The sequence below is a fragment of the Theobroma cacao genome, chromosome 3 (assembly GCF_053813885.1).
Source record: "Theobroma cacao isolate CCN51 chromosome 3, ASM5381388v1, whole genome shotgun sequence".
Taxonomy (NCBI): Eukaryota; Viridiplantae; Streptophyta; class Magnoliopsida; order Malvales; family Malvaceae; genus Theobroma; species Theobroma cacao.
In genome coordinates, this window is record NC_142641.1 from 8,662,852 (window position 1) to 8,686,093 (window position 23,242).

The window sequence follows — 23,242 nt, forward strand, 5'->3', positions numbered from 1 at the left end:
ATTTGCCTTACAGATTTTGAGACATTACTTGTATGGAAAGACTTGTGAAATATATATATATATATATATATATATATATATATATAAATAATTATATATAGATCACAAGAGCTTGAAGTATATATTTCAGCAGAGAAATTTGAATTTAAGGCAGCATAGGTGGTTAGAGTTATTGAAAGATTATGGTTGCACCATACTTTACCATCCTAGCAAAGTGAATGTAGTAGCGGATTCTCTAAGTCGGAAGTTGATGGGGAGTATGGCATATGTGACTGTGGAAAGACGATCTTTAGTGTGGAGTTTGTATGATCTAGGCAATATAGGAGTGCATTTGAAGATTAACCATTTGAACGCCTTGTTGGCATACTTTAGAGTTCGACCAATGATATTAGATCGAATTAAAGTTGCCCAAGATCAAAATGAATATTTGGTAAAAATATTTGGGGACATAAGTGAAGATAAAACTCGAGACTTTGTGTATGGCATAAATGGTTTGATGAGATATAGATCACAAGTCTATGTGCCAAATATGGATAATTTGAGGAATGAGATTTTAGAGGAGGCACATGTGGCAGCCTATGCAATACACCTTGGAGCTACCAAGATGTATCATGACTTGAAGTCTGTGTATTGGTGGCCAAGACTAAAGAAAGACATGGTTGACTATATCTCGAAGTGTTTGACTTGTCAATGAGTGAAAGCTGAACATCAGAGGCCATCGAGACTATTGCAACCGTTATCGATACTCGAATGGAAATGGAAACATGTAATAATGGACTTTGTGACGAGTTTACCATGAGCTAGAGGTGGTGATGCCATTTGGGTGATAATTGATCGATTAACTAAGTCAACTCACTTTTTGCCAGTTAAGACTAAGTATGGAGCAACTTGGTATGCGTAAACTTATATTAATGAGATTGTGAAGCTACATGTTGTTCTAGTGACAATAGTGTCCAATAGAGGATCATAGTTTACAAGCCAATTTGGGAGGAAATTGCAAGAGGCCCTAGGCACACGATAGGATTTTAGTATGGCCTTCCACCCATAGACAGATGGCCAATCTGAGCGCACAATTCAGAGGCTCAAGGATATGTTAAGGGCGATTGTGCTCGACTTTAGAGTATCATGGAATCCTTATTTACCTTTGGCTGAATTTGCATATAGCAATAGTTACCAAGCCATGATCGGTATGGCTCCTTATGAGGCTTTGTATGAGCGAAGATGTAGATCACCTATTGGTTGACTTGAAATTGGAGAACGAAAGCTTTTAGGACCAAAAATGGTTTAAAACACAAAATGAGGTATCCAAGTAATTCGAGATAGGATGCTAACAGCTCAAAGTCGCCAAAAGTCCTATGTTGATAGCAGGCGAAGGCCTTTAGAATTTGAAGTTGGCGACCATGTGTTTTTGAAGATTTCACAGACCAAAGGAGTGAAGAGATTTGGAAAGAAGGGGAAGTTAAGCCCTAGATACATTAGACTTTTTAAGGTATTGATAACTCTCTAATATAGAATTATTTGGGTTTAATTTTGATAATAATTAAGCTTAGTTCTTGTAGTAATACATATAAATTAGTAAGTTTTATTTAATTATTTTAAATTAGTTAATTAGGTGAGTCAATCTAATCATGGTTAATTTTATGCTTAATTTAGTGTTAATGTGATTAAGATAGGTTGTAATTGATTTATTTATGCTTTTGTAGGTGTTTGACGACAAAAGGAGAGCAATTTTGAGGTGCAGACTTCCACTACATATGTTTTGGTATTTCCACCATAACTCTCTCTACAAATGTTTAAATGAAGCAATTCTTAAACCATTGAAAAGATAAGAGAAATATCTACAACTTTTATGTTTACCACTTTACCCAGTAAGGTGGTCAAAAATCCTGTCAAATTTGATGCACTGCAGCAATCCTAGAACAATTACGATTTCTGTTAATTAATTGGGCAAAGTTGCGACTCACATAGTCTGATGAGAAACTCCCATCTGAAATTGACTTCTTTCTCCACTCAACTTGGCCTAACTTCAAAACCTATAAAAAACAACCTTTCGGAAGACTTTTAAAGGAAAAAAAAGAAAAAAAAAACAGATTGACAGCTAAGAGTTAAGCCTCGAAGTCATTGAAGCTGAGAAGATTTTGAAGGATTCAAGAAGACTTGGAAGATCAAGATTATAATTCTTGAGTTTATTCTTTTTTATTATTCTTTTATTTTCTTAGTTTGTTTTTATTGTTTAAACTTTATTCAATGATGATGTGTGACTTGATGGGGAACTAATTTGTTTATCTAAGATTATGATTGAACTCATTATGTAGTCTGAATTATTTATCTCTCTTTTATTTATGTTTGATAGATTTAAGTTGTTTATTTTATTTTGTTCTTAATGCTTCTAATCGTCTGATCACCAATTAGATTGAATTGAAAACCTAGGTTAAACCTTGATAAAGGAGATTTAGGTAGACTTTGAATAGAATAGCGTATGATCGGATGCACTTAGTTGATTAGGTGGTTTGAGTTACATATAGGGTAGACATACACTTATGAGCCATACGTAGCTAGGATTAAAGCATAAACTTAATGAATCTTTCTTTAATATAATTTGCATAGACATATAGCAAATTAATTGGTAGATGTATTTTTTTGAGAAACTCAACAGAGACTTATAAATAATTTAGGACTCTAGGTTAGTAATTTAATCCATTAAACTGAGTTAAGAGAGAGAGACAATAATCAGATGAAGTATTGAGGGATATTATAATCTTAGGTATGGTAGTTAAGTGAGTTTTATTTACTATTTAATTTTAGTTTCAGTTTAGTAGATTTAATTTTTCTTTTTAATAATTTTAAAATTTGGTTGTTTGAATAAAATTAGGGTATGTTAATTTTAGTAGTTAATAGTAGGAATTAAAATAATTCTTTGTGGGAATGATACTTTACTTCATTACTATATTACTTGTTAACAATACGTGCACTTGCGTAAGAAATAAACAACAAGTATTAAGGCGTGTGGGCACAATTGCTTATCATTTGACATTACCGCCTGATTTGTCTGATGTTTATTTGGATTTCCATGTGTCCATGCGCAGGAAGTATGTTTTAGACCCTTCACATGTGATACGATATGATGAAGTTCAGATACAAGATGGACTTAGCTATGAAGAGCAACCCATAGCCATATTGGATCGCCAAGTAAAACGGCTTCGCTCTAAGGACATTACTACAATGAAAGTATGGTGGCGAAGTCATTCAGTTGAGGACGCTACATGGGAACTTGAGGAGGAAAAGCAAGAGAACTATACCCACCTTTTTGAGGTTTCACATATGTAATTTACCTTGAGGTACATGATTTGAAATTCGAGGATGAATTTCTTATAAAAAAGGGAGAATGTAACACCACCAATTTTTTATGTAGACTAAAAATGATTTATGAAATATGTGGAGTCCTGTGAGGACTTTGATGATATGATATGTATGCCAAGTGTTTGAGAGTGTATATATTGACACTTAGGCAAATTTGAGAAAATATGTGATAAATCCCATAATTTGAGGTTCCAATCAAGGTTTGATCTTATGTTTATGAATTTATGTGTATGGGATTGAGTTAAATAAATGATTTAAGGTGTAATATCAACTATGAATAATATTGGAGTGTTAAATTTGGATTTTTGGAGTTTTTGAGAAGCTTAGAACTGCCTACAGGAGTGAAAGTATCGATACATACTCGAAATATATCGATACATTCATGGCAAGATGAACAACAAAGGCCTTAGGAAGAATATTTTATCGATACATTTGAGAATTTATCGATAGATTTAGCTAAACATGAACATGTATTGATACATTGTCCAAATGTATCGATACATTTGAAGCAAAAAGCACCTAGGGGAAAACTATCGATACATGTTGCGCATAGAGCATTCTGCCATAAATGTATCTATACATTGCCCCAATATATTGATACATTCATTCTAAATTAGGACCAACAATGTATCGATACATTGCCCTAGTGTATCGATACATTCATTCAAAATTAAGGTCAGAAAAGTATCGATACATTGGCCCAATGTATCGATACATCAGAGAAGAAAGGCAAAAATAAAAAAGGGCTTTCTAGGTTATTTCACCTGTTACTCTCTCTCAACTCTTTCTCTGCTTTTCTTTCTCTAGAAACCCAAAATCCTAAAGCCTCAAATGGATTTTTGAAGTGATTTAAAGCAATTTGGAGTTTGGTAAACCATTCTAGAGGTAAGATTTAACGTTTTAACCAATTATTTTCCAATTTAATTGGTTAAATGCTAAGAAATTCGATTTTCTCTAGAGTTCATGATTTGCCTCTTTGGTTTGGATTGGAGAATTTGGAGCTAAGACTCATGCAATCCAGCTTCTAAGGTATGGGTTTAGCTTGTTAATGAAAGATTTTAGCTTAACTAGTTGGATTACTAAGAATTGGATACTTGTGGGAAAGCTGGCATTTTTCAAAGCCAGGATTCAATTAACATTTTGATGTTCTGATGTGTTTGAAAGGTGAAACAAAGTTAAATCAATTCATTGGCAAGCTAGACGATGATTGGAGGCTAAAGATTGAAGCTTGGTAGGGAATGCCACCTATTGTCATTGTGAGTGGGATTTAAGTTAAATGCACGTAATGCATAACGCACTATAAGTACGCTATCGTGGTACTTGGATAAAAATATGTATGCCTAGACGAATGAACCTAGGTTAGAGAACAATATATGTGTATATATATATATATATATATATATATATATATATATATATGCAAACTATGTGTGATTTTGTGCTATGATGTGAGCCACATGGGTGGCCTATGTTGTGTGTATGCCTACACTAGGATGTCTAGAGGCTATGATGAACCCCTAAAAGTATATTACCCTAGGTGAATGATATGTGAGATGATTTGATTGAATAATGCCTTGGAGACTTAAAGGCACTTCGAACCTAACCAAGCTTAAGATGATTGAAGCTTGATAAATATGAATTAAGGTTTATAAGGAAATTGTGAATGATAAAGGCATAATGGCCATATTTGTGGATTTGTGTTTCTGTTCGAAGAATGAATTTTGGACGTTGATCTAGTTGTGGTTAAGTGGATTTTTGTCCCTCTCTAACTATGTGTGCCTACAAGAATGATGGCACTAATCCCATTTGTGATTCCCGCCTGCAGTGCTTTGATGCCATCTGTTGAGATTACCCCGGATGATGCCGATGTTGGGAAATAACTCCGATTGATGATCTGTTTTTCACTAGCTACTTTGGCATTGTTTGTGATCTGTTTTTCTCTCGTTGCTTCGGCACTCACATGATCTACTTCTCCACTAACAGCTTGGCCTTAAGTATAATCTAATTCTATGTCGGTTGGCCACCTAGCGTGATCTGACTGTGTCTAAAGGAGGATCACTCGTTGATTTGAATTGTGCATGATGTGAGATAACCATAGAGAGGCTTAGATAAATGTGATATGACTCTGATGTGATCTTTCAACGACTAGAGTGTGCCGTGGAGAATGATTTGAATAACTTTGATGGACTTCGAGGGTAAGCCTAATGATATGTGTTATGATCTTTGGAAACATTGAGGATGATGATATGCCCTCGTATTAGAGATTTAAGGATAATAATATGCCCTATATTTGGAGTGTTTGTTTAAACATCTAGTTGCATGGAAAGTGCATATATTTTTTATATGTATTATATATATATATATATATATATATATATATATATGATTTTGTTTATCTGCACTACTCACTGAGTATTATAGTACTCACCCATTTGTATACCATGTGCAAATAAATAGGCCACAGAGCTGTGTGGTAAAAGTCGTCTAGCGATGGACCGATTTTTGCATCCAATATGTTCTTTGTTTTGGTCACTCCATTGAGTCAATTAAAGCCTTCCATTGTGGATAATGTGTGTAGGCACTGAGGTTCATGTTATATTGTGTGTAAGGGTTGTTGTGTACGAACCAGCCTTAATTGGACAATGTATGGCGTTTTGACCATTTGTATAAACTATGTACCAGGGATAATGTATTTATGTTTGAATTTATTATGAATATTTGATTATTACATCCTTTGGCTTATGTTATATGATTTTGGACTCTGAGGCTTGCTCAAGTCTACTGAGCTTGCGTGCTAGGCTCGTGCACTGGTCATGAATCCTCTAAACTTGGGTCGCGACAATATAAGACCTCGATATCTAACAACTCAAGCTTCCCAATAGCAATCACAAACAAACACATGTAGTAACATATATTAATAACATATTAGCCTAGGCATACTTATCTAAGCATGAACATAACAATTTAGTACCATGGTAGGGCATTAAACAATGCGTGATGCATCACATGCATTTTCAAAGGTAAACCTCAATCACAGTGACAAATTGGAGGTACTCCACAGCCAAGCTTCGATCCATAGCCTTTAATTGTATTTCAGCTCATAAACGTGCCCAAATGGCTCAATCTTCCCTTAAACACAGCAAAACATCATAAAACTAATTAAATCTTAGCTTTAAAAAAATGCCAACTTTTCTAAAAATAACCAAATCTTTAACAATCCAACATAAACTTAAATCCTTCAACAATTAGCTAAACCCATACCTTAGAAGTTGGATTATACAATTCTTAGCTCCAAATCCCTTAGCAAACTCAAAAGGTAAATCTCACCAAAGCTGGACCAAATCAAATCTAAGTTATCAATTGATTAAATTAAAAATCAATTGGTAAAAACACTTAATCTTACCTCTAGAAGCATTCCCCAAGCTCCAAATTTACTCTAAATAACTTCAAGTGCTCATTTTTGATTTAGGGTTTCAAATGGGTATAGAAATAAAGTAAAAATCAAACCAAGCTTTTTGGGAGTAAGACTCCTACTTTTAACACTTAAAATCCATGATTTATGAATGGAGTTTAATGGGTTTGAAGGGTGTGAGAATTAAGAGAAAATGGTGGAAAAACAAAATAAAAGGAGAAAAAATAAGGAAAAATTGTGTTTTAGGGCTTTTAAGCCCATTTTAGGCTGACTAGGTAGCCTAGGATCGACTATGGTGGATTTGTAGTCAATCTTGGACCAACATATTGCACCCATTTTTTCTTCACAAGATCAACTATAGAGGGTCTATAGTCGGTCTTGGACCAAAATGTTTGCTTATATTTGACTTTTCTTTCATAAGATTGACTATTGAGGCTTTATAGTCAATCCTGGACTAGTATGCTTGCTTCTCTTTCCAATTTTCCTTGCTATGATCAACTACAAAGGACTTATAGTCGATCTTGGACCAATATATTCAACTTCCTCTGTACTTTTACTCCTTTCTAAAGCTTGAACTCATTATAAACCTCTTCCAAAACCTCAAATCATTCTTAAATTCAATCCATACATACATATCCTCAATTATCACATCAAATACAAATCAAAACCTCAAACCATAAAGTTTATTCATCATTTCTCATACATCCTCAAAATTCGGCTAAGTGTAAATGTATACATTCTAAACACTTGACATACATAACATATCATCGATGTCCTCAAGGCACAATATATTTAATAGATCATTCTCAATTAACTTAATTTACATAAAAAATTAGGGGTGTTACATTAAATGTTTGTCGACTTGAATCATCAACATTATAGGCAAAACCATAAAAAATAAACTGAGAAATTGACAATTTCTTCCCATATTAAGTGAAGCAAATTGACAAAAGCTTATAATGGTATTCCTCCCATCAACATTCTCATCCTGTATTCTAAAATTAATCAATTTTTGTCAAAGGCTAGCTTCCCCAAGAAACAAAAGAGTAAGATGTTTCTTGAAAATAATGGAAATATAGAGTAGCATGCTTTCTTCTTCTTCTTTTCTCATTTTCTTTTACAGTTTGGGAATTAATTACCATATACTTATATCAATGGCAAGGCCATCTCACTTGACAATATCATGCTTTTTTCAATGGAAAAAAGTTTTATAATTTCAGAATACATGTTCATTGATCATATTAAGCATTAATGAGACATAAGAAAACTAATTAACAAATATGTATTGACAAGTAATTAATAATGATGTTAACCATTTAATCTGTCAATGGCAATGGACCATACATATTGGGATAAACATTAAATTCATAAAGAATGATCAAAATACTATAACAAGAGTATTCTGACTCCACTAATTAATCAGCATATAAATCATGGTATATGTGATTCACTTCATTTGAGGAGCCATTATCTTCATCTACGAAACCCCATACATTCTCAGAGTTTGTCATTCACATTAGATAGCTATTGTGTGTGTGCGTGGGTTTTCTACAAGTTGAACATGCTTTTGATCGTCACCGTTAAGGCATCAACTAACAAAAAGATGGTGTCAGATTTGTCAATGGAACTACAAATGACATTGGGCAATTTTGTCTATTATGACCGTAGCTCTTGTATTGTGAACATCCCCGTTATCGACTGTCTTCCTCAATCGATGGAATCCTTCTCCTCTTTAGGTCTTTCTGCTTGACCTTGCCAAGGTATTGGCAAAACGCAATTTGTTTCACATAAGGGGATATTTCCCAGTCATTGGGATGCCTAACTGGGTGAATGGGAACAGCATAACCCTCCACCCAAGACCAAGTCTTGTAATAGTTTGAGTAGAATTCATTGGTTACATGTTTGCACTTATTGCAAAGATAATGAACTCACAATTGAGGAATAATGTAAAACTTGAATTCATTACAAAGTAAATAAGGAACATGGTTATTCGTACCTTATTATTGCCATGGCATGGCTGCAAGGGAGTAGATTGATCTGGAACTCCCCACATAAACCCGTCTTGGTCGACAAGTTTACTACTCTGTCCTTACTCTTGCCTATAACTTGGATCTCCACTTGATCGATTACTTGTATAGAAAATGGCATGTTTCATTGAACCGTGTGTTCAACATATCGATAACTCAAAGGATGAAAAGCATGGTAAAACTAAGGGCCTCTTTATGTCGTACATGGAACCAATGCTGGAACATGTATTTAATGCACTCAATCAAGATAGTGATTGGTATTTTTCTTGCTTGACTTAAACACAATTTAATACACTCCGCAATGTTGGATATCATGAGTTTGTGGCGCCTTACCCGTGACCATGCACGTGCCCATCTCTTAAGGCATAATTTCATAAGGTGGTCGTAAGCATCCTTGCAAATCTATTTCAACTGCTTCATGTCTGTTGAAATCAGCCACCTTGTAGCACTTAGCTGTAAGGGTGAAAATCACTACATCATTTACGCACTTGAACCTATTTTTTATGTTTTTTCCCAAGTGGTAATCGCATAAACTGAGGTGCGGGTCATGGTACACTTTTTCAATTGCATTCTTAATATGAAGATGCTAATAAAAAATAAACATTACATTTTCAAGACAACCAATCACATGACGCAATTAGGTAAGAAACCACAACCACGATTTTCATCCTTAACGTGGCCAATGCCAAATGCAACTGAATATATATGCTCATTCGCGTATTTTGCACACAGTAACAAATAGAATACCCTTAAATCTACCTTTCAGATATATGGCATCATAGCAACTACAGACCGCATTAAACCTTAAACCGGATACATGCCTTGTATCCCCAAAAACAATATTTGAATTGTTGTGCCTAATTAGTATCTATAGTTGTGACTGTATTGGGATTTTCACATTCCAACATATGAAAATACAAGGGTAAAAGTTGGAATGACTCTTCCGGGGGACCGAAAATAAGACTTTTCGCATACTCTTTCACTTGTCGGGCCATACCATACAAGTTTTGCAATCTCCATTTGCGATTCATCTTTTCCATTATTTCCTTCGGTCTCAATGGTGTTACATTATTTCCTTGCAGCCTTGGGGTCATAAGTTCACCAATTAATCTCATGCTTGTTCGGTATCCACCTTGTAAACCATCAACAGAACACGTGTGTATCTTATGGAACATGCAAACTTGCCAATAGTCTCTGTCAAGTACCTTTGTTGCATGCACAACGAACTTGCATGTTTGTCCTTACAAGCAACCTCAAAACAAACATGACATGACTTTTTAACTCTAATCTCAAAATGTTATTTTAGCGCCAACATGTTCAAAGCTCATTTTAATCCGATCTTGGAAGGAAACGCTTTTCCTCAGTATAAGCAATCATCAATTGATCTAGACTCCTCAGTTGTAGTTATTTGGAAGAGATCATATATGCACTTAGAATAATCCATTGACGAGAACCCTTGCATTTACCCTTTTCTTGATCATTGTCATCGAGTGAACAAATCCCATTGTCACCAACGATGGGGTTGTCATCACACTAAACATTTTCTAAGACAATAGTTGTGGCATGTTTTATATCGTCATCCACATGATTGTAATCTAGAATGTCATTGTCGTCTCCCTTGTCCTCCTCTAAGTAATTATCATGCCTACCAACATAATCGTCATCATACCAATCAATAGTGTCATCCTTTGCACAGTTATCATGCATCTAATCAGATGTATCGTCATTATCGTTGTTTGAGAATGGTAATGGACCCATTACAATCTTAGGCAACGGTTGCTTTTGTTATGAAGAACAAAGTATTTGGTTCAATGCACATACTTATCAGAATTTTGTAGACAACATTTGTAAACACCTGGTGTGTGTACCGGGCTACTTAAACTCATTTGCATACATCGATGGTAATTGCCATTGTTGTCAGTTAAGGACTGCATGATATTGTATGTGTGAAGCAATATAAATTTGATTTAGGTGATTACTATGTTAGATAGCTTGTTCATGCGGCACAACATTTATATATCGTTCCTTAACAGTCACAAACACTACAACTCCCCTCTCATCTCACAAAATACTTACTAAATCTTCATCGTCCTTGATAATTGGGTGTGAAACCCCTACAACATGACTAAGTAATGCATGTAGCTCGATTTCGTGAGTTTGTGAGTTTACCTCAACAACATCTTCAACAAGCTTTATCAAGCCCAAAAATGACAAATCACTCCCAACACCTCTCACTCATGTCTCACTATCCCTATAAGTGCCATCGACCGAATGACCATAATATGTACTCATAAGCTTCACATTTGGCACACCGCTGAAATTTAACAGAAAATAATTGTCAGAATCAATTTATCAAAAACGTGTTGTGTAATACCTAAAAACCAAACACATAATGATTAAATCATGCAATGCTTAAAAAGTAGTCTAGTAACACCTAAGTCACATAATGCCTAAAAACCATTCATGCAATGCCTACAACCTAGTTATGCAATGCCTACAACCAAGCACACAATGCCTAAAAACTAGAGATGCAATGATTAAGTCACGCAATGCCTAAAAACCAATCTTATAATGCCTAAATCATAGAATATCTAAAAACCAGTCTTGTAATGCCTAAAAATCAATGGCGCAATGCCTAAAAACCAGTAATATAATGCTTAATAACTAATTGATTTGCCTGCTTACAGCCAAGTTTAAGTTGCCAAAGTCATACAATGTTCTGATTTACAGATATGTTTAATCAATTTCAACCCCTCAACTTTAGGGTTCTATGAATATAAACCAATAAACCCAAGAACCTAAGACACATACCTTGATGTCATCTTGACTCTTTGGGATGGCAAGAAAGAATTGGATAGCAAGATAAATAGTATTTAGCAAGAGAGATAAATTGAGATTTAATTTTAAAATTTTTGTTTGAATGGTGGGATAGAGAAAACCGAGACCATTTAATTTGTTTGAAATTGTCTAAAGGGCATTGTTGTCAATTCATGCCAAAAATTGGGTAAAACAGTTAAAATTATAATAAAAGGCATTTTTGAATTATGCTTCTAAGAAGGGTTATTTTTTACAATTTTCTCTTTGTAATTTAATTAATATTTATACTTATGTAGATAAAGCCTATGGAACTATATATGTTTTGCAAAGAAATTGTATTGAGATATAATTATGAGATCCTTATGCATCAAAGCATTGTTCCTAAAAGTTTTTAATCATTATATTATTGAGACAAGGCATCGATAATGCTCAAAGATTAGCACATACTATGTTCTTTACTTATGAAGTAAGCAATTGATCCCATAGGTAAAAGTATAGAGACATTTGGAACTAGCATGTGGGTGTTTGCCTTGAGAGAACAGGTTCACTGAATATGACCCAACATGAGAAATGCATTTGGTATCTCACTCTAGTGTCTATGCAAATCTTTCTCATATGTTAGTTATGTAAATACTCCTTAGATTTGAGACACTAAGTTATCTTATATGTGGAGTGTTATATATTTGATCATATTACTACGGGTTCTACTAAGGATGCCAAAACAAGATATGGTTGGTTGTAGTATGAAGCATGTGAAAACAAATGAGTAGTTAAGAAAGGAATCATGCCCAAGTGATTTAGGGGACATATCTTAACATTTCTTGATTGATATTACTTTATTGAAGTCTTTGGCCAAGATTACTTGGAGATTATAAAAAGAAGTTTCATAAGTCTCCATAAAGCTAAATCTAAATTCAAGAACGAATATGGAAATCAATAAGAGTAGACACTATACTATACTCTTAGTATCTTCGAGATATATGATAAGAGAATGAATTACATTGATAGACTATACACTGAAAGTTTAGTCAAACCATTTTGACTTTTCTAACATTTATGTGGCTATCATGCATTGTTAAATGCCAATCTTGGTCTATGGACATGAATTAATTAATTGGGAATTGATAATGAATATGATTTATTTAATCCTAATTTATTATGATTATAATTCAAGTCCATTACCAACTTGTTAGGAGTTTAATGGGTTACACACATAAAATCACTATGATAAAATCAAAATGGGCTTTTACAATTAAGTAAGACTTAAGACTTAATTGAATAAAGGTTATGAACTTCTACTGGATTTAATTAAAATGTTTAAATAAGCCTTGGGGTCAAATACTTAATTATCTAAAAGTTATGTGGTGATAACTAAAAGCTCCTTAAGTATTAACACTAACTATAAGTATGTTGTTTGAGACCAAAAAGAAACAGTGTACCTTTTTTTCCTAGTCTTGCTTTAGCTGTACATTGAAAAGAGAAAGAAAAGTTCTTCCTCTTGAATTCGACTAAAAAAAAGAGTAAGAAAAACACTTGAGCTTTGTAAAACTTACTTGCTAGCACAAGGTTTGGTCAAAAACAACCCCAACCTCTTGAAGAAGGTTCGAGTTCATAGTGATTGTGTGGACTAAGTTGGAGTACATAAAAAGAAAGAAAAACTTAGTTACGAGAACTGAAGGTTAAGCCGACTACTTACTTTAGTATAGCTAAACCTAAAAAAGTTTATTCCCTTTCTATCAAAAGAGAGCTTGCCAACTCTACCAATCCCTTACTCCATAAGGCCTCTCACATGATCCTCTACAAGACAAGAGGTAGGAGAAAAGTGACTATAAGTATTTTTTTTTTCAAGCCGGAAAAAAGATTCACTGAGAACAAAAAGATGAAAAAGAGCACAACATATTCAATGATAACGAGAGAGAGTACCAAGACTAGTTAGAGGGAATTGCTTGGAGTTTGTAGTTTAAACAATAAGGAACTTAGATAGAGAACGAAGAGAAGAAATAAGTGAAGAATCACTAGTCATATTCTTCAATAAGGTACAACCATTTTTTTTATTTAAATCATAGTCGACTATGGTGTTCCATGGTGATCCATGGTTTAGGTTCTCGAGTTTTAATATTTTTGTTTAATTATATGACTTGAGGAAACCAACTAGTTTATGTGGTCCTTGAAAGCTTTAAACTAAGTTTTTGGTTGATAGAGTTTGGGGCCAAAGAGTACAACCAATTTGTATCTTCCTTTCTTGCTTAAAATTTAGGTTGCCTTAGAACCTTACTTTTGGCAACAACAAAGCCACATGTAATTCCCCCAAATTCATTCATTAATGATACAATATTTAAAAAAAAAACTCTTCAAGGATGTTCCCGGGCTCACCTCCAAAATCATTGAAACGAGCCTGGTTGAAGCATTCCAGCCCCTGGTCATCTTAGATTGGAACCCCCTTTGTCTAGACCAACGATATTGGACCACGTAGAAACCAAGTTGGTTCCAAGCCCGAAAAGCTATGAGCCACGAGGCATGCTCTTTCATAGTATGGCAACATGTCAAGTGCTTGTGAGCTATTCATTTTGGATGAGATGAGGAAGAAGTCCAAAGAAGATGGGGCTCCAGTGGGGTGTCATGTTCAGTTTCGGACTTGGGCTCACAATTGAGACCGTGGTGCTCCACAGTATCGCTGCTTAAAGAGGTTTTAAAGTCGATTGCCCCTTGCATCATCATGTAATCTAGTTCCAATTTCTCTTGCATTTATTTTTTGTTTATTTGAGTTTTAGTTTATTATTCTCTTCTAATCTCCTTTGAATTTGTATGGTTAATGTGAGAGTGTAACTCCCTGATGTTGTGGGTGTATTGTAGACTGAAAGCTCAAGGCCTATAAAATTCATGTACCAACTTATTTATTATGGCAATAATAAGTTCCCATTTCATCATTGCCTATGTCAGCGTTCTTTATTTACTTTACCTTTTATATGACCACATGGGCAAGAAACTTTGTATACTGTCCAAAATTTTATACGGAAAAGAATTGAGTAAACTATATAACTGGAGGTGCTTTCTGTCCCAAAATTTTACAACAAAGAATGAAAAGGAAATAGCTAATCACATTGTTCAATAAACTCTGTATACTATCCAATTTATGTCTCAATTCTTCAATATTAATAAGATTTAATTCTCCTCAGAAGATTTTAAGTTAGACATTTCAGTAACAAGAGCAGCACACTTGGCCTGTGAATCCAAAACTGCCCCTTAAAGCAAAGTCTTCATTAAAAAATATTCGTTAATGTACCAAAGCCTGCTTTGCTTGGGTTGGCCAACCTTTTTAAGTTCTCTCACTGGCTGAGAGCATAAGCTAGCTTCTTTACTACAAGGACTCCAGCTTGTGTCAAATTTCAAAGTTAAGGAGCTTAGTCTCTTCGTAATTAGAAGATGCTTTATGAGTTTTGTTTGTCATCTTTTACTTAAAAAAATAAAAATAATACACTCGAACATTTGACTCATTAATTAATTTATAATCTCTTAAGTTAAAAGGTAAAGATTTAAATCATCTTTTTAAAAAAAAAAATAAAAATACTAATATATGAATTCAATGTTTTAAATTTATTTTTATAATTAATTAAAAATTAGGAAACATACTAATTTTATTCTTTCATAGATTATCAAAGTAGCTTTGGGTGATAAATAAAACTTACCCTAATATTTTACTTGCGTGTAGATTTTATACAAGTAGAATATGTTGCCTAATTAAAATATAAATTGGAACCTTAAGTTTGCAGTTATTTACCTTTCTAAATCGATAATTAAAAACTTAATGTTCTTTCCTTTCTTATTTTGGGAAAGTGTTTTGGGTTCATTTATTGTCTGCGCGCAGATGGTGTTGTGAACAGTTCACATGACTCAGAAGATATGACCAACAATGGGAGTTCTTTAGGGAGAGTAACGGCCATACCATGGCTATGTCAATCCCATCTAACAATAACATATCACTCAGGCGGAAACAAGTTTCGCGTGAAAGGAAACAGCAATGGGTTTTCAAGACAATCCAGGTTAATCGATTTAATTGATTAATACAGTTGTGTGGAGATAAACTAGAGATTTCAGATAGAAGAGGAAACTTCTGGTACATTCTTTATGTATTTTATAGACATGGGTATGGTAGAAGAGTTGCCCTTTTTCTGTGGATCTATCAAAGATGGGAACCGAGGTTCTGATGCCTGTATTGTCCTTTTAAGTTATTTTTTAATGATTTTCAATTGAATATATCAAATTTAACTACCAAGTAAGCTCTTCTCTTCTTTCTCTTTTTTGATAATTTTTTTTTTCATCTTATATAATCTGGGGTTAGGATTTTACAAAATTGATTACAAAAGTAATGGTGTCATTTGATTTTCACTAATTTATGATTAAAATAAAAAATAAATATGAAATGGATAAAATCAATAATATTATTTTTTTAAAATATTTAATCACGTATTTATAATTATATATAAAATGAAATCTTTTATTTACATTACGCGGAGTGATAGTTATGTACTATTTGGAGTTCCAATTGATTGATATGTGAGTTTGGAGGCTTCCAAGTATGGATTTGGTTTTTTTGGTTGTTTGAAATATCTCATGGTTATGTTTTTCTTTTTTAAATTCTTCTATTTCTCAATATATCTCTATTTTTTTTATCAATTTTTTATCCCCTATGTTTATGAATCTCCCTATCAAATCAAATAATGTATTAAATCTCTCCTTTGCATCGTCAAAATTTTCCAAACTCTCGAAATCATATTTATGGGGTAACAGGCTTTGAGTATGGGCTACACAGTATTGATGACTCGTAACTTTGAACTAGTGGAAGACGGATGGATGCATCATATGCTAACATGGTAATAAATCCTGCTAACTACCTCACGCCTCTTTTGCATGCATGTGATTGTGGATTTTTTTGCTCTCTCATTGCTGGCACTACTTTCATCATTTGCTATGTGTAAAATCTTTTAAAATAGTTTATTCAATTAAGTTATTTAAATTTGATTAACGGGTGTTCATAGACACTAGTTTCATTAAAATCCGAACTCCACGTAACTGTTATAATGGTTCATAAACTGATCCGGCCGTCAGGATAAGAAGTTCGAAATCCAACGGTCACAAAGTATGGTCAACGTTGCCCCCACTGTTCATCTGAAAGATCCAGAATATCGAGCGGTTGCCTTCACCGCTAAGGCAAGCACGAAAACACACGCGGGATGCAGAATCTCGCGTTAGCAAATTGCAACTCGCAGCTTAGAAAAGAACAGTAAAATCACACCCAGATTAGCAACAAGAGAACGAAAAGCAGAGAAATAGCTGAAAGACAGATTGAAAAATGGCGTTGCAGTGGATGATACTAACATACGTGGTAGCGGCAGAGGCCGCGGTGGCTCTTCTCTTGACCCTGCCCTATCCCAAGCTCTTGAAAAACCGTTTGGTCTCTCTCATCTCTCTCATTCTGCAGCCTGCCCTCTTTATTGTTCCCTTTGCCGGATTTCAGCTCTTAGGTTTTCTCTCCTTTTTCCTCTCTTTGATTTTCTTTTCTTTTTCGATCTTTAATGATATGAAATCGGTTTCTGATTTTTTCTTGTAGATATTTACTGGAAGAACGAGCACCGCTTGATGTGTACCTCTGAGATCTGCACTGCTGCCGAGAGAGATCGTTACGAGAAATCGGTAAGTGTTCGATTTTTCCAACTTTTAGAATCTGATTATGAAATGCTATTGCTTTCTCAATTTCATGGGCTTTTGGGCATTGCTTTATTGCAGATATAACATACTATTTCTTCAGGCTTTCTCTTGTGTGTATGTCTGTTCTATGAAAAAAATATAGATAATGAACTGAACTTATTTTATTTAAGTTATCAAATGCATGATCAAGCTTAGTTGTATGTTCATCTGTATCATCTTCATCATCTAATTGCTGTTTTTATTTGGGACTTAAGCTCTAGGATTTGAAGTGGTTGAAACTCCAATACATTTGCTGCTGAATCTTTGTCTTTGCTATTATTGGTGGTCGGTAGCGTGGTTGTTTTCTTTGATTATGATTGTCTGAACTTAGATTCTAGAACCCCAAAAAGCTGTTAGGGATTTTAGTTATTTTCTTAATTTTTTTTCCAGGCCAAAGAACTATGGAAAATAAAAAATATAAGAAGGAAAAATGGTGTGGCACTTTTGTGGGCTATGAAGCACCAACATGAACACAGACAGAACATGGGTACAACACAATGGACACAATGACATGATAATTTCTAAAAGGTTAGGACACACACAGTAGGGATACAACAATAAAAAAATATTAAATATATAAATATACTTTAATTAATCAATACCATCATATGAATAATTTTCTATTCTTTTCTAAATCCTGCTTTCCAGAAGAAGCTTTATCAATTCTTTTCTAGGTGTTATTTTGGGTACGTGAACATAGGTGGGATCTTGGATAGTGTCAACCAAAATCATTAGGGCATCATTGGGTTTTATCTCGAAAATATTGAAAGCATGATCTTGGATCCTAGCAACCATTTGATAGTGAAGGTTAGCTACAACTGCAGTAGGAACTTGTGGTGCTCTTACAACTTGTACTTTCAAAGCTGTGAGCAGATTATGATCACACAAGGCCATGTTGTAATTGGGGAAGAGAGTAACTATCATTGTGCTAGGATTTATTGTGGCTTCAACAGTACAAATACAAGTATCCTGATATCTGAGATGTAATGTATCTAACAAAGCCATTCTAGCTATAAAAGGCTGTCCTTGGATACCATGATAATGGAGAGCAAGTCCGCTTGCTTCAAAATGAATATGAGAATATTAATGGTGTATCCATTGTTGTGGTAAATCTGGAGGGATATCTGAAGTGACAAATTGTTCTGTTTGATGTCCATGAATATAGTGTTTGTCAAAGCAAGTGGATTGGATGTTTTATTTGGTTTTTTTGGGAGAATGCTTGATAAGGGTTTTGATGGATTTTATGGGAGAGGAGGGTTTAGCATATGCAGAATATGGGCTTACAAGAGGAAGTTCAGAAGGTGGGGTTTTTTCTCCTCTGGAATGTAGTTTATTTCATACAAAGAGTCTAGTTTTTTAGTTGTAAAATTTTTGAGGGGGCATGTTTCTAAGGTAATAGAAGCTGTGTTTCGTACAAGATCTTTACTGGAGATAGAATTGGATTCCATACAGAAAGATTTCTTCTCTAATATTTCAAATCTAAGAGACTAGAATATATCTAGGAGTGGTGGCTCTGATACCAGTAAAAAGGAGTCACTATAGATAAAAGTCACTCTTTTAGATTACTGTAGCAAGTTATGCTATGCCAACAAACACGGCCCTCGTGTCCTTCAAGGGTGATTTGTAACACCTGCATTCATCATAAAACCTTTGATACAACCACTCGTGCTATCTTGTATCAAGCCCCAAAAGAAAGACATTTACATTTTCTTTTTACCCACATTAAACCTCTTAAATCTCTCTCCCAGTCTCTAGGTTGTTTATAATTACTTATTGGATGTATATTTTGAAGAATCAATGAATATTGTGTTTGGTATATGATAATTTTGAAATTATTGAAGTATACCCCTTTTCGTAAAGCACAATCTTGTTTGTCTAGGCACAAAGTTTGAGTCTAGGGGACTTTTGGATGACATTGATCTTTTCCCTTAATAATTCATTGTGTTCCAACGTGGGCCCCTCCCTTGACAAATTCTCTCTCTCTCTCTCTCTCTCTCTATATATATATATATAGGAACAAAAATATGTTTTGAAACAGAATATTGACTTTTCTGGAAATCGCTTAAAAACTAGAAATTTCTAAATAGGTCTTTTGAACAGACCAAAATTTTACAAGAAAATTTCTTTCTAAAACTTAGCTTGCCTCCTAAATGAATCGAAATCCTTTTATATAGGGAGGGATTTTTACAGAAAAATATTATTTTTACTGTGGAGTTACAGGAAGTGTTCAGGCCTTGAATAATTTCTTCTTAGAATCTCCAAGGTTTTGGTTATTGTCATCAGGCTTCGAGTCATTTTTAGACTTGTCAATTCCTTTAGGTTTTTGGTCACTTCATCTTTAGAATCTTTAGGCTTTAACTCATTTTCCTTGTCTTGTTCTTTTTAGACTTTAGACATCAAGTCCCATCTTGTGTGGGACAAGTTCTGAACAGAAAAAAATACTCAATACCTGCACTGGGCCACTGGCATACAAAATCTGAAGGCTTGCAAATTGCAATCAAATAGAAAAACTATAGTAAAAATCCAAGTCCAATGCCAATACACTCCTTGCTAAGGCTAAAACTAAAAGAAGAAAAAATATTAAAACATATCATGAAAGAAGTCTGAACTTGGTGATTTAGATGCAAATGATTCAAGTGAAGAAGAAGACAGGTCAAGTTCACTTGACCATGTGGACTTAAGCCTATGATAATCAAGATGATTGCTATGGAATCTTTCCACCAATTCATCGTTCCAAAAGCAACATGAAAATGACCAAAATGAGACAGAACCGATGTTTGAAAGGAAGAAAGGGAACTCCCATGTCTGAAAATAAGTAAAAAAATGAATAAGACAAGTATAATGACTTAAAACCTGGAGATTCTAAACATGAAATGACCAAAAGCTTGAAGGAAATGACTCAAAGCCTAAAGAAAATGATCCAAAGCCAAAGATTCTTAAGAAATAATGACATAAAGCCTGAGGATACCTTGTGAGTCTACAATAATTCTCTATAAGAATTCCTCTCTAGTTAAAAGGGATTTCGATTCATTTCAGAGGCATGCTTGTTAAATCTTGATCTATTCTAAAGTTCTGGTCAAAAATTTCCAATTTGTAAACAATTTTAAGATGATAAAAATTTTGTTTCACGTTCATATTTGAAATGATATTTTGTTCCAACTTAATATTTTAAATTTCTACAAGTTTCTACTCCACAAGCCCAAAAAGTTTAAAGCAAAAGACAGGTTATACATTTTGAGAAATACCCATGTCGGATGCCACATTGGAGTCCATGTTTTGGTTTATACCTTGTGATGGGGTGATGGATCAATCAGTGAAAACTTCTTTGCTATAGGATAGAAATTTTAGGTACGACATTTTCCAAGGTCTCATTTTGCCATTTGGATTAATGTGGGTTAAACAATTTAGTGTTCCTCAATTCGAAGATGCTTGCTGTGGATGTATGCAGGGCCTACTTAGTATGCAGGACTCATATCTCTGCAGTGCTATCTTTCTCGGGGCTAGGGAAACTGACGCTTCCTTGTAGCTTCTTTAAATTCTAAAAATTGCATTCCTCAATTCCGAGAGCATTTTGAGGGAGGATACACATAGGGCCTACCCTGCTTTTTCCCAATCATTTCTGTGGTTTTTTGAGCTTCGGTACACTTTATAATTGGCTTAATTGGAGCTTGTTTATGATTAATTAATTAAGCATTCCATTACTTCTTATAAAGCTGGTTAGACCTAATTGAGTAACATGTGAAGGAGCAGGAGCTTGTTCTTGTTTCTCTGAAATATCTCTTGAATTCTTATGTCCCAACTTGGTTTGTAAATAATTTCAGTTTGGGATGCTTTGCAGGTCTTCAAAGCTCAAAGGAATGTAATTTTGTGTGCAACTGCATGCCTCCTGTACTGGTATGTGCTAGCAATTTGACAGCCTGTGCTTGAGAAAGATATTTTTAGGAGTCTTTGGATTTTGAGATAAAAGTGCTTCTGATCCTTGTGCAGGTGTATCTACCGCATTTGCAAGTACAATAAGGAAATTCAGAGTTTGGAGGAAGTAGAGAAGAGATACAAGAATAAATAGTTTCTTGTCTTAGCCATAACAGGGTTGGCCGACAACCGCTTGATAATGCTTCTAGAGAAATCTCAGATTACCTTTTGAGAGATTCTGTTACGTTATAAGAATACATTTGCTATATTTGTATGATGTGTTCCATGCCAAAGTTCCTGCATTTTTCTCGTTGAATCTTTTGTTAGAAAAACTATAATTGGCGGTTTTTGTTAGTGATGAAGCAATTGCGTTGGATGTGTGCACTGCCACGTTCATCTATTCTAACGATAGTTGCCAAGAACGTGGCGAGGCCTTGAATGTGCCTTCTACTTGCAAACTGGATGCTCACGCCGAATTTGGGGTTGAGTCTTCAAGTGTTTGCCTAAGTTCACTCGTAGCCTTGAGATATGAATGTTCAAATAATAAAAGTTATTTTATTTTAATGTTATAATATTTTTATTCCTTCATTTTAAAAAAATCTTAATTTTCATATATTTTACATTAAAACTTTTTTAAAAAATTTATGCATAATAATATTTAATGTTAAAAAGTACAAGAATCATGAAAAATAGACTAAGAATATAGAAATATTAGATGTTCAAATAAAAAAATGTATGAAAAAGAAATGGAGAAATAGGAGTAAATATTTTTTAACTTATTTAATGTTGGAAGTCGTTTGATTGTGATTGTAATTGTAATTATAATATTTATCTATATATGCAGTTGCAACAAAAAAAAAAATACTATTTAAAAAAGTTTTTTAATTATACAAGAAAATAATTTAATTTTTATATTTTTATTGTGTTTAATTAAGTTTTTATATTTTTATTTTAAATAATAAAAATTATTATTACTAACTATTGATTAATTATTATTAATTAAAATTATAATTATCGGTTTAATGTCGTGACAAATGATGTGGTTATAGCTCATAGTTGTTTTGACTATGACTCTAAGCGATCGTATCGCATACCTTTTAAAAAAAAAAATCACTGATTGGATTTTTTTTTTGTTGACTTGGTTTTTCCTTATTATCTAATCACATGTCTTAAAATAATTGGTTCATCAAATAAAAAATTTGAGAAATAACCCATTTGTTTTTTAGGGTTCGGTTGTTTTCTTGGATTTTGTTTTTCGTGGCTCTGGTTATTCTGATTTTATCATCTTCAGCTTGTGTTTGTGAATGATGTTTTTTGTGTCCTTTGCTGTGTTTTTCTTGCTTGTGCAATTCTGCATTTGTGATGGTAGCTTTTTATTTTTACTATATTGTGCTGGATTTCGTTTATTGCCTTCTTTGTGTTCCTGGTAGCTTGATTTGTAAGTCTTGTTTGTACTCTAATCTCCCAATAGAGTCCACATCTTCCCTGGTATGACTCTTCATAATAATATCTATTATTCAAAAAGAAAAAAGTTTGATGAATATCAAAATTTAATTTAAAATATTAAAAAAATTAAAAAATATTAACATTTAACTTTAAAAACTTTTTAACTTAAAATATTAATATCTAAATTATTCAATACTATTAAAATTAAAAAAAATATTTTCTAATAAAATCAATCAATTCAATTTAATATTTTATTTATGAGTTGAATAAATCTTACTAATAATTATAACAAAAAATATTTCGATGATCTTCATTTGATGAATACACGTTTATAAATATAGGTTTTGATGTTTTACACAATTAATGAATATCGATATTTTTTAAGTGTTGTAGTAAAACAATTATAAGATGAAATTTTTTTTTGATAATTAAAATTTACTTTTATTACAATATGTGATAAAAATGTTTTGAAAAATATCATTACTAATTTTCTCCATTTTCAATTTCATTTTCATTACAAACA

The 23,242-nt window shown here is 33.5% G+C and overlaps 1 protein-coding gene across 1 annotated transcript; it reads left to right on the forward strand.

The window, feature by feature from the left end:
- Positions 1-16,821: 16,821 nt before the first annotated feature.
- Positions 16,822-21,589, forward strand: LOC18604421 (B-cell receptor-associated-like protein). Its single transcript, XM_007036888.3, has 4 exons — positions 16,822-17,138; positions 17,225-17,307; positions 21,200-21,255; positions 21,349-21,589. Exons 1-4 carry the CDS (start codon positions 16,967-16,969, stop codon positions 21,425-21,427), a joined length of 390 nt encoding a protein of 129 aa, XP_007036950.1. The 5' UTR covers positions 16,822-16,966; the 3' UTR covers positions 21,428-21,589.
- Positions 21,590-23,242: the final 1,653 nt, after the last annotated feature.

Excerpts from the sequence above, each read along its gene's own strand:
- LOC18604421 (XM_007036888.3), top strand. The coding sequence starts at position 16,967 with ATGGCGTTGCAGTGGATGATACTAACATACGTGGTAGCGGCAGAGGCC. Across the intron at positions 17,308-21,199 it reads GAGATCGTTACGAGAAATCG|GTCTTCAAAGCTCAAAGGAA; the intron begins GTAAGTGTTCGA and ends GATGCTTTGCAG. Across the intron at positions 21,256-21,348 it reads ACTGCATGCCTCCTGTACTG|GTGTATCTACCGCATTTGCA; the intron begins GTATGTGCTAGC and ends ATCCTTGTGCAG.